We start from the raw sequence: 12,370 nt of genomic DNA on the forward strand, positions 1-12,370 counted from the left end.
GGTGCTATAGCTACTGGACCTTCAGATCACATATGTTAGCATATTAATGGAGAAAAAAAACTAACAGTAAGTGCCATATGGCCTTGATAAAATCCAAAAGCCATAAGTCCTATGGGCGACCTGAGTAAGAGCTGCACAGCACTTCTAACCCTCTCTCATTAGGATCAGGACGAGGCTGCAGTATTACCACTGCCATGCAGCATCATTTTTAAGGCTGCAGCCAATGTTGTAAGATAGGGAAATGACCTGGTTTAGGATTGGAAAAAGAAGACACAAAGTCATGCTCCCTATGATTATGTTAAATACCTAGAAAATGAAAGTGTTACTATAGTTAAAGTATTTTAGTAAAATATTATATAAAATATTTTAAAATCAGCTTTTATTCATATTATCAATAAGAACTTGAAATGCAAAAGTGGAAAACACCTAGTTTATAATAGCAGAAACATGAAAACTTCAATGTCAAGAAACCAGGGAGCTTGGTTCCAGGACTTCGCCGAACTTAGGAACTTAGTCTGCACAGGTGAGAGTGTGCACCACAGAGGCAGACAGCTTCTGGGACAGGCGGGAGCCAAAGAGCCACTGAGGCAGCACCCTTTTGGGGCCGCAGACATCCGGCACCCTCCCAGCTGGAGGACAGTGGTCCGCCCTGCACGGGAGCCCTCTGCCTCAGGAGCAGGGAGCTCCATCTTGGATCCGGGACTCCGCCGAACTTAGGAACTTAGTCTGCACAGGTGAGAGTGTGCACCACAGAAGCTGACAGCTTCTGTGACCTGCCAAAGCAACACAGCATCTGGGAAAGGTCCTGTTTTGGGCCTTCTTCTTCGGCCAGGAGGAGGTCCAAACACCAGATATCTGTGCACGTTCCCTATAAGAGGAGAACTTCTCAGCAGAGAGTGCTCTAACAACTGAAACTCAGAGGAGAGAGCCTGTCTCCCAGGTCTGCTGATAGACGGTAATCAGAATCACCAGAAGAACAATCTCTAAACAGAGACAACTATAACAACTCCAGAGATTACCAGATGGCGAAAGGTAAACGTAAGAATCTTACTAACAGAAACCAAGAACAATCACCATCATCAGAACCCAGCACTCCCACTTCGCCCATTCCAGGGCACCCCAACACACCGGAAAAGCTAGACCTGGATTTAAAAGCATATCTCATGATGATGGTAGAGGACATCAAGAAGGACTTTAATAACTCACTTAAAGAATTACAGGAGAACATTGCTAAAGAGTTACAAGTTCTTAAAGAAAAACAGGATAACACAATCAAACAGGTAGAAGTCCTTAAAGAAAAACAGGAAAACACATACAAACAGATGATGGAAATGAACAAAACCATACTAGACCTAAAAAGGGAAGTAGACACAATAAAGAAAACCCAAAATGTGGCAACACTGGAGATAGAAACCCTAGGAAAGAAATCTGGAACCATAGATGCGAGCTTCAGCAACAGAATACAAGAGATGGAAGAGAGACTCTCAGGTGCAGAAAATTCCATAGAGAACATCAGCACAACAATCAAGGAAAATGGAAAATGCAAAAAGATCCTGACTCAAAACATCCAGGAAATCCAGGACACAATGAGAAGACCAAACCTACGGATAATAGGAGTGGATGAGAATGAAGATTTTCAACTCAAAGGACCAGCAAACATCTTCAACAAAATTATAGAAGAAAACTTCCCAAATCTAAAGAAAGAGATGCCCATGAACATACAAGAAGCCTACAGAACTCCAAATAGACTGGACCAGAAAAGAAATACCTCCCGACACATAATAATCAGAACAACAAATGCTCTAAATAAAGACAGAATACTAAAAGCAGTAAGAGAAAAAGGCCAAGTAACATATAAAGGCAAGCCTATCAGAATTACACCAGATTTTTCACCAGAGACTATGAAAGCCAGAAGATCCTGGACAGATGTTATACAGACACTAAAAGAACACAAATTCCAGCCAGGGCTACTATACCCAGCCAAACTCTCAATTAACATAGATGGAGAAACCAAAGTATTCCACGAAAAAACCAAATTCACACATTATCTCTCCACGAATCCAGCCCTTCAAAGGATAATAACAGAAAAAAACCAATACAAGGACGGGAACCAAGCCCTAGAAACAACAAGAAGGTAATCCCTCAACAAACCTAAAAGAAGACAGCCACAAGAACAGAATGCCAACTTTAACAACAAAAATAACAGGAAGCAACAATTACTTTTCCGTAATATCTCTTAATATCAATGGACTCAACTCCCCAATAAAAAGACATAGACTAACAAACTGGCAACACAAACAAGACCCAACATTTTGCTGCTTACAGGAAACTCATCTCAGAGAAAAAGATAGACACTACCTCAGAATGAAAGGCTGGAAAACAATTTTCCAAGCAAATGGTATGAAGAAACAAGCTGGAGTAGCCATTCTAATATCTGACAAGATTGACTTCCAACCCAAAGTCATCAAAAAAGACAGGGAGGGGCACTTCATACTCATCAAAGGTAAAAAATCCAAGAGGAACTCTCAATTCTGAATATCTATGCTCCAAATACAAAGGCAGCCACATTCATTAAAGAATCTTTAGTAAATCTCAAAGCACACATTGCACCTCATACAATAATAGTGGGAGACTTCAACACACCACTTTCACCAATGGACAGATCATGGAAACAGAAACTAAACAGGGACACAGTGAAACTAACAGAAGTTATGAATCAAATGGATCTGGCAGATATCTACAGAACATTCTATCCTAAAATAAAGGATATACCATCTTCGCAGCACCTTATGGTACCTTCTCCAAAATTGACCACATAATTGGTCACAAAACAGGCATCAACAGATACAAAAATATTGAAAATTTCCCATACATCTTATCAGATCACATGGACTAAGGCTGATCTTCAATAACAAAATAAATAATAGAAAGCCAACATTCATGTGGAAACTGAACAACACTCTTCTCAATGATACCTTGGTCAAGGAAGGAATAAAGAAAGAAATTAAGGACTTTTTAGAGTTCAATGAAAATGAAGCCACAACATACCCAAACTTATGGGACGCAATGAAAGCATTTCTAAGAGGAAAACTCATAGCTCTGAGTGCCTCCAAAAAGAAACTAGAGAAAGCACACATTAGCAGCTTGACAACACACCTAAAAGCACTAGAACAAAAGGAAGCAAATTCACCCAAGAAGAGTAGACGGCAGGAAATAATCAAACTCAGGGGCGAAATCAACCAAGTGGAAACAAGAAGAACTATTCAAAGAATCAACCAATCAAGAAGCTGGTTCTTTGAGAAAATCAACAAGATAGATAAACCCTTAGCCAGACTCACTAGAGGACACAGGGAAAGCATTCTAATTAACAAAATCAGAAATGAAAAAGGAGACATAACAACAGATCCTGAAGACATCCAAAACACCATCAGATCCTTCTACAAAAGGCTATACTCAACAAAACTGGAGAACCTGGATGTAATGGAGAAGTTCCTAGACAGATACCAGGTACCAAAGTTGAATCAAGATCAGGTTAATGATCTAAACAGCCCTATATCCCCCAAAGAAATAGAGGCAGTCATTAATAGTTTCCCAACCAAAAAAAGCCCAGGAGCAGATGGGTTTAGTGCAGAGTTCTATCAGACCTTCAAAGAAGATCTAATCCCAGTTCTTCACAAACTATTCCACAAAATAGAAACAGAAGGTACTCTACCCAACTCATTCTATGAAGCCACAATTACTCTGATACCTAAACCACAAAAAGACCCAACAAAGATAGAAAACTTCAGACCAATATCCCTTATGAATATTGATGCAAAAATCCTCAATAAAGTTCTTGCTAACCGAATCCAAGAACACATCAAAACAATCATCCATCCTGACCAAGTAGGTTTCATCCCAGGGATGTAGGGATGGTTCAGTATACAGAAATTCATCAACGTAATCCAGTATATAAACAAACTCAAAGACAAAAACCACATGATCATCTCCTTAGATGCGGAAAAAGCATTTGACAAGATCCAACACCCATTCATGATAAAAGTCTTGGAAAGATCAGGAATTCAAGGCCCATACCTAAACATGATAAAAGCAATCTACAGCAAACCAGTAGCCAACATCAAAGTAAATGGTGAGAAGCTTGAAGCAATCCCTCTAAAATCAGGGACTAGGCAAGGCTGTCCACTTTCTCCATACCTATTCAACATTGTACTTGAAGTCCTAGCCAGAGCAATTCGACAACAAAAGGAGATCAAAGGGATACAAATTGGAAAAGATGAAGTCAAAATATCACTTTTTACAGATGATATGATAGTATATATAAGTGACCCTAAAAATTCCACCAGAGAACTCCTAAGCCTGATAAACAGCTTCGGTGAAGTAGCTGGATATAAAATTAACTCAAACAAATCAATGGCCTTTCTCTACACAAAGAATAAACAGGCTGAGAAAGAAATTAGAGAAACAACACCCTTCTCAATAGTCACAAATAATATAAAATATCTTGGCGTGACTCAACTAAGGAAGTGAAAGATCTGTATAATAAAAACTTCAAGTCTCTGAAGAAAGAAATTATAGAAGATCTCAGAAGATGGAAAGATCTCCCATGCTCATGGATTGGCAGGATCAACATTGTAAAAATGGCTATCTTGCCAAAAGCAATCTACAGATTCAATGCAATCCCCATCAAAATTCCAACTCAATTCTTCAACGAATTAGAAAGTGCAATCTGCAAATTCATCTGGAATAACAAAAAACCTAGGATAGCAAAAACTCTTCTCAAGGATAAAAGAACCTCTGGTGGAATCACCATGCCGGACCTAAAGCTCTACTACAGAGCAATTGTGATAAAAACTGCATGGTACTGGTATAGTGACAGACAAATAGACCAATGGAATAGAATTGAAGACCCAGAAATGAACCCACACACCTATGGTCACTTGATCTTTGACAAGGAAGCTAAAAACATCCAGTGGAAGAAAAGACAGCATTTTCAACAAATGGTGCTGGCACAACTGGTTGTTAACATGTAGAAGAATGTGAATCGATCCATTCCTATCTCCTTGTACTAAGATCAAGTCTAAGTGGATCAAGGAACTTCACATAAAACCAGAGACACTGAAACTTATAGAGGAGAAAGTGGGGAAAAGCCTTGAAGATATGGGCACAGGGGAAAAATTCCTGAATAGAACAGTAATGGCTTGTGCTGTAAGATCGAGAATTGACAAGTGGGACCTCATGAAACTACAAAGCTTCTGCAAGGCTAAAGACACCATCAATAAGACAAAAAAAACCACCAACAGATTGGGAAAGGATCTTCACCTATCCTAAATCAGATAAGGGACTAATATCCAATATATATAAAGAACTCAAGGAGGTGGACTCCAGAAAGTCAAATAACCCCATTAAAAAATGGGGCTCAGAACTGAACAAAGAATTCTCACCTGAGGAATACCGAATGGCATAGAAACACCTGAAAAAATGTTCAACATCCTTAATCATCAGGGAAATGCAAATTAAAACAACCCTGAGATTCCACCTCACACCAGTCAGAATGGCTAAGATCAAAAATTCAGGTGACAGCAGATGCTGGCGAGGATGTGGAGAAAGAGGAACACTCCTCCATTGTTGGTGGGATTGCAAGCTTGTACAACCACTCTGGAAATCAGTCTGGCGGTTCCTCAGAAAATTGGACATAGTACTACCGGAGGATCCAGCAATACCTCTCCTGGGCATATATCCAGAAGATGTCCCAACCGGTAAGAAGGACACATGCTCCACTATGTTCATAGCAGCCTTATTTATAATAGCCAGAAGCTGGAAAGAACCCAGATGCCCCTCAACAGAGGAATGGATACAGAAATTATGGTACATTTACACAATGGAGTACTACTCAGCTATTAAAAAGAACGAATTTCTGAAATTCCTAGCCAAATGGATGGACCTGGAGGGCATCATCTTGAGTGAGGTAACACAATCACAAAGGAACTCACACAATATGTATTCACTGATAAGTGGATATTAGCCCAAAACTTAGGATACCCAAGATATAAGATACAATTTGCTAAACGCATGAAACTCAAGAAAAATGAAGACCAAAGTGTGGACACTATGCCCCTTCTTAGAATTAGGAACAAAACACCCATGGAAGGAGTTACAGAGATAAAGTTTGGAGCTGTGATGAAAGGATGGACCATCTAGAGACTGCCATATCCGGGGATCCATCCCATAATCAGCTTCTAAACGCTGACACCATTGCATACACTAGCAAGATTTCGCTGAAAGGACCCAAATATAGCTGTCTGTTGTGAGACGATGCCTGGGCCTAGCAAACACAGGAGTGGATGTTCACAGTCAGCTATTGAATATATCACAGGGCTCCCAATGGAGAAGCTAGAGAAAGTACCCAAAGAGCTAAAGGGATCTGCAACCCTATAGTTGGAACAACATGATGAACTAACCAGTACCCCGGAGCTCTTGTCTCTAGCTGCATATGTATCGAAAGATGGCCTAGTCGGCCATCACTGGAAAGAGAGGCCCATTGGACTTGCAAACTTTATATGCCCCAATATAGGGGAATGCCAGGGCCAAAAGAATGGGAATGGGTGGGTAGGGAAGTGGGGGGCGCTAAGGGGGACTTTTGGGATAGCATTGGAATTGGAATTGAGGAAAATATGTAATAACAAAATATTAAAAATTAAAAAAAAAAGAAAAAAAAAAACCAGGGAAACCACAGAGCTCATATGAGGAAAATGAACACAAAAGACCAAGTAAACAAAACCCGACCCTCAGAAAGTCTGCTAGGTCCCATTTGGAGCTTATTGTATGTATCCATTTCCCCTCATATCATCCTGCAAAGGTGGTGTTATCATTTTTCTGAAGTCCACAGAAGGTTGTGACTTTGTCTTACACTACTAAGATCTCATTTATGTTCTTGGATGGGATGCTGTACCATCATAAAACATCGCCTTTTCTGAACCAAGTATTTAGGACAAGCTCTTTAACTAGGTGTAGTTATCTTCAGGTTTTTACAGATGTTAAGAATAACCAAACCATTATTAAATAAAACAGGGTGCTGAATTAATAAATAGCTCTTCTGCTATAATTTTACTTCAGTGGAGAAGGCTGATGCTGATAATTCTCTCTTACCCTCGCAGAAAATAGTAAGACCCTTTAATACAATAATAAGGAATAACAAGTTCTGGGAGCCTTACAGATATTTCAGTGAAAAATCAGCAGTTTTTCCAAAACTGTATAAACACATGTGGTACGGAAGCCTTTCGTAATGCAAGAAAAGGCACAGCCATAAAGAACGTTTGGAGAGTTGTTAGCATTTACCGTAAAATTCAAGCAACATGTTATTTTGAAGAAAAATGTTTGTAACACAGTGATGAGAGGGTAATTCTCCTTCATGAAGAGTCTGACAGGTTATACAGAGAAAGAGCACCTGATGCACAGGCTGATAATACTGTGAAGGAGGGGTCTGCTGTGGCAATTCAAGTGGCTAGGAAACACAAGCCCAAATGAACACAACAGCCAGCTGTTGTTCTCACCTGGGACTGAGTTCAGAGAGGTAAAGGTGCAGATAAAATAGCACCTTATTCTGCTGGGGAAACTTGAACCGGTTTTGTTCTTGAAGAGTAGTCAGGCAGTCTGTATCCTGACATAAGGTGTGTGCAGTTTTTGCCCTACAGCTCTGCTTTGCACAGTTATTCTGCAGACAGATAGCATAGTGCGGGTGGAGATTTATTGCAGCGTTATGAATAGGGACAAACTGCTGAGAAACAGCCTGAGTCTCCATTTTATAGTGACATAATTTTAGAACTGTGATATTCAAGACTTAGAGGAGTCTAGCTGTCCTGATCTGAAAGCCTTCTCCCGAAGACCAGCTCTCGTAGCATTCAAAGGAGCTGCCCAAGCTGCCATGGGGGAAGCCATGGGTAGGCTTGCCCAGCTATGAGAGTGTCCAGCTGGAGCTATAACTGTGACTGGTCTGTGGCTTTGGACAGCGACTTAGTTTTCTCCTTGGGCCTAAGCTTCTCAAATGTGAGTGGAGATAATTCTTTCTCAGGTGCACCTACTTCATATTATGTTCCTTATTATAATCAGTTGAGCAAAATTGATTGAATACCCACTAGATACCAGTGATGGAAATAGGCACATTACTGAACATCTACTATTATTTAGCTACAACATAGTAATGGATATGTAAATTATGAATAAAACCAAGACCCTACCTCTTAATAGCTATAATTCTATTATTGTCTATTGTTTACTAAGGTTTGTGGCTGACCTTATAAACATTAAATCTTTGTACATTTTACTTTTAAATTTAGGATATCCTGTATTATGAGCAGCTTAAGACCAATGTGATCCAGCACGACCTTTTGGTGGACAGTCTAATTTATAAAGTAAGTAAAAGTGTCCATGCTTCCCCGTCTCATTAATGGCTGTTAAAATGGAGAGTCTTCTCTCTGCAGGGTTTGAACTGTGGGCCAAAGTACATATGAAGCCTGCAAAGTAATTTGAGTGGCTGTGTATGGCAGTGCATATCTGTGATGCCTCTACCCTGAAGGCAGAGGGAGGGGAACCAGGAGTTCAAGGTCATCTGTGGCTCCACAGTGAGTTTGAGACCAGCCTGGGCCTTGTGAGGAGGCTCTCTCAAAAAATGGGGTTGAGAGGAGGAAGGAGGAAATACCAGAATGATCATGATACCTGTAGCCGAGGCTGGCTCCCCAAGCCTGGTGTCTGCACACAACACATCATTGTCTTCTTTCCTAGGGAGTTATTCTTGTGTTCCTTCCCCAGTGCCTCCATGGTTTCATGATGATAAAAAAACAGTGGCCATCTTAAATTCAAGTCTTTCACATGAAGAAAATGGAAAGTGAACCAAAATTAAACTATGAGTATAGAATTTTATTCTTCTTTGTCTCCTAATTCCTTGTCTTAGTTGAATATTTCTTTGTAATAAAACTTTTAAAGATTTTAAATTCTGTATATGTATCTTCATGTGGGAGTGGGTATGCACGAGTGCATGCCCCCCTGAAGCTAGAGTTACCGGTATTGTGAGCTGCCTGAAGTGAGAAAACGTGGGTCTTCTGCAAGACCACTGAGCCATCTCTCCAGACACATTAACAAACTTTTGTTTTCTTTCACTTCTAAATATGTGGCCAAGTATATCTCAAGTTTTATGGTAGGGATACATTGAGTAGTTGGTGCCAAAAGCTAGACTGTAGATAAAAATATTCCCCTGACCCTGGGATGATTGTAGCTCAAGGAAGGTGTGGGAAGCAGTATTAACTACCGTCCCTGAACTAAACTCTTAGATTCTTATGTTGCATCACGTTCTCCTTACTTCCCAACAATTAGCCTTGTGTCTCTACCCTCTAGTTCTGTGGTTCACTCTGGTCTGCCCATTATGCCAATGTGTGCCATTCTTCACTATCACACTCCTAAGGAAAAAGCTTAATTAATCCCTAACAATGGTAAATGGCAACGAGCAAGATTATATTGGGTGATGATTAGCTTTGGTGCTCCACGTGCCTCTGTAATACATAATTTATAACGTTTACTTCCAAGAACCAGTTTTGGCTCAGAGTATCACCTTTGCTGAGAATGTACCACCTTTACCTTCACCATGGAACCTCTAAGTCAAATGGATGACTTTCCCTTTCTTTCTCTGTGCGCTGCAGTTTCAAGTTTTCTCCAGAGCTATGAATGACTTGAGAGCTCCCAATCCTTTGATTGCTGTTTGATTCAGCTGCTGAGTTGAATGTTCTAGACTGTTTCAGCTCTACAGTCATGCATAGTTATGGTCTGTCACTGTCATTCTTCCCATGTTTTTACTACATATATGTTCTTGTCATTGATGTGGTAGACCTATTCTTTTTTAAAGAATATGTATGTATATATGTACATCTGCACACCAGAAAGGGGCAGCAATGGGTCCCATGGGGCTACAGTCAGTACTGAGAGTTGAACTCAGGATCTCTGGAAGAGCAGCCAGTGAACCACCTCTCCAGCCGATATGGTAGACTTCTTGAAGACAAAAATCGTCCTCATTTTCTTTGTGTTTTGATTTTATTGTACTCAATCCTGATCAACTACTCAGCACTTGTTGAATTGATTAAATTATGGATTCAAAAGTATCATCATACTTTGGGTGCAGAGGTTCTTCATACAGGGTGCAGGGCCTCATTATAAGTATGTACCTGGAGGCTTTTGATGAGAGTCTTCTGAGTATTGTCTCAGCATCTGATGCTGAAAGTGTTGACCATAGCTTTGGAGCAGGCAGCAATCTCCCAAGTTACAGACGTGGAGGCTCAGCTTTCCGTTGTTGCAGTGACGTAGTATTTGAGATACTGACATTTAAGACGGAGTGCTTTGCTTTTCTGTATATTTCAGAAGTCTCAGGTCATGGCTATGGCCTTTTTCATTTGGCAAGCCAATACCTCAAGGTAGGAGTCAAGGTAGAGAGCAAAGCCACTTGCCTCATGGCTGGGTACAAAGAAAAGGATAGAAAGGTGCCAGGGCCCAAGTCCCCTTCAGCGTCACCTCTCAGACACAGGACTTCTCTCACTGGGTGCTAGAACTTCTAGCAGTTCTCAAGAGCATATGAAGTGGAAAAGTGTTAGGGGTCACTTATCAAAGCATAGAGACCTAGATTTGGAGTTACTAGCCAAGGTTATCCAGCTAGTAGTAGCGTAACTAAATTTTCACAGTCAGCATATTCAACTCACCATGAAAGCTGTTCAGCGTCAGGCTAGGGAGAATGGGAATGTTTTGTTTCAGTCTTTGAGCTTTTGCTTGTTTATTTTTGGGGATGTCACCTATGTAGCAATGCGTTGCATTGTATCACAGAGAACTGCAATTAGTTTCTGCTGATCTTACCATTTGAATTTTTCATAATATGTGTGTTGGACTTTAGGAGTTGGGTCCTGTGATGAAGTAAAGTGTATATAAAGTAAGGCACAGAAGCTAAGAGAGCCCAAAGTCTCATTGGGAGAGTAGAATTTTTTTAAGTAGTCTCTGATCAGGAACTGCACATAGAAGTGTCTAGAGAAAGGACCAATATTCTACCCAGGGGATGTCATGAACAGTCCTGAAGGATGAAGGCAGGACATCACAGTTATTAGCCTCTCAGGAGCAGATGGTGATTTTCAGGTAACCAATGTCAAACATAGAGGAGATAGCTGATATTTTGAAGAAATGGCTAAGTATGTTAGCTGTGAACAGTAAAGTTGAAGTATAATCTAGAGAGAAAGATGGAGGGAGGAAGGGAGAGATGCTTGCTGCTGGGGTTGTGATCTTGTTTGTTTCTCTTTTTCAGCTTTAACACATCTAAAAGGAGATTAATTGAAATAAATCACAGTTACTAATGAAACCTTAAGAAATTAGAAATCAAATACACATATTTTAGCCAAGTAAATACATAATGGGAATAGAGCCTCACTAGAAAATGTCTATAACATTACATAAAATTTAGAATTCATTGCAATATTATTTCCAAACATTATATTCTTTAGAGTGATAAGCAGGTTCATTTGAGTAATTCTCAGTGCTCTGTACCTTTTAATTACAGGATGTGAAGCTGACAGCGAGCAATGATGATTACTATTTTGTATTTGAAGATTATTTATATCAGGTAAGATTGGGTTTTTTTTTTAATTTTAGTATCTTTAGGATTTTAATATTACTAGCTGACTGGGGTTTCCTGGCATCATAGAATTCTAGTTTTTTTTTTTTCCTCTCATATGATATAGTTTCTGATATAATGGCTCTTCTTCTGAACTGAGCCCTAAGGAAATAGAGAGTAATTAATACTATACTAATAGAGAGATAATTTGAGTCAAAAAACCTGAAACATCAAAATTTCTCTGCTTATTAACATTTTGATTCTTTCTATGCTGTTTTAATTGCACACACAAAATGATTATAACAGGGCCAGGGAGATGGCACTCTGCAGAAAGTGCTCGGCTTGCAAGCTCAGGAATTAGAGTTCATATCTCCAGAACCCACATAAATACTTGGTGGGCTTGTGGTTGGACAGTAATCCCAGTTTTCATAAGACACAGCCTGGGGATCCCTAGAGCAAACTGGCTAACTAGACTAGCTTGCATTCTACCTCTGGGTTCAGGTGAGAGACCCTGCTCAATGAATAAGGTAAAGAACACTCAGGGAAGACTCTGAAACCTCTCTTGGTCTCTATACACATGTGTACACGTACACATGCAAAGCAATGTACATGCCCCCACATGCATGAGCACCATACCACGTTAAAAAACTGTTATAACACTAAACTTATGAATATATAAATTACCATGTGTCAAAAAGAGTCAATAATGACATGGTTTAGAGTCTCTGACTATTGTAT

General features: G+C 39.9%; 1 protein-coding gene across 2 annotated transcripts in view; it reads left to right on the top strand.

The window, feature by feature from the left end:
* The window catches only part of Tbc1d19 (TBC1 domain family member 19), a 104,635-nt gene that overhangs the window by 42,753 nt on the left and 49,512 nt on the right, over nt 1-12,370 (top strand). For both annotated transcript variants that reach the window (XM_021162116.3, XM_029477606.2), the window contains 2 exons: nt 8,334-8,408; nt 11,579-11,641. In XM_021162116.3, the coding sequence (XP_021017775.2) occupies nt 8,334-8,408; nt 11,579-11,641 (138 nt within the window). The remainder of the gene's footprint in view (nt 1-8,333; nt 8,409-11,578; nt 11,642-12,370) is intronic.

The sequence above is a fragment of the Mus caroli genome, unplaced genomic scaffold (assembly GCF_978045245.1).
Source record: "Mus caroli unplaced genomic scaffold, Mus_caroli_1 scaffold_4, whole genome shotgun sequence".
NCBI lineage: Eukaryota > Metazoa > Chordata > Mammalia > Rodentia > Muridae > Mus > Mus caroli.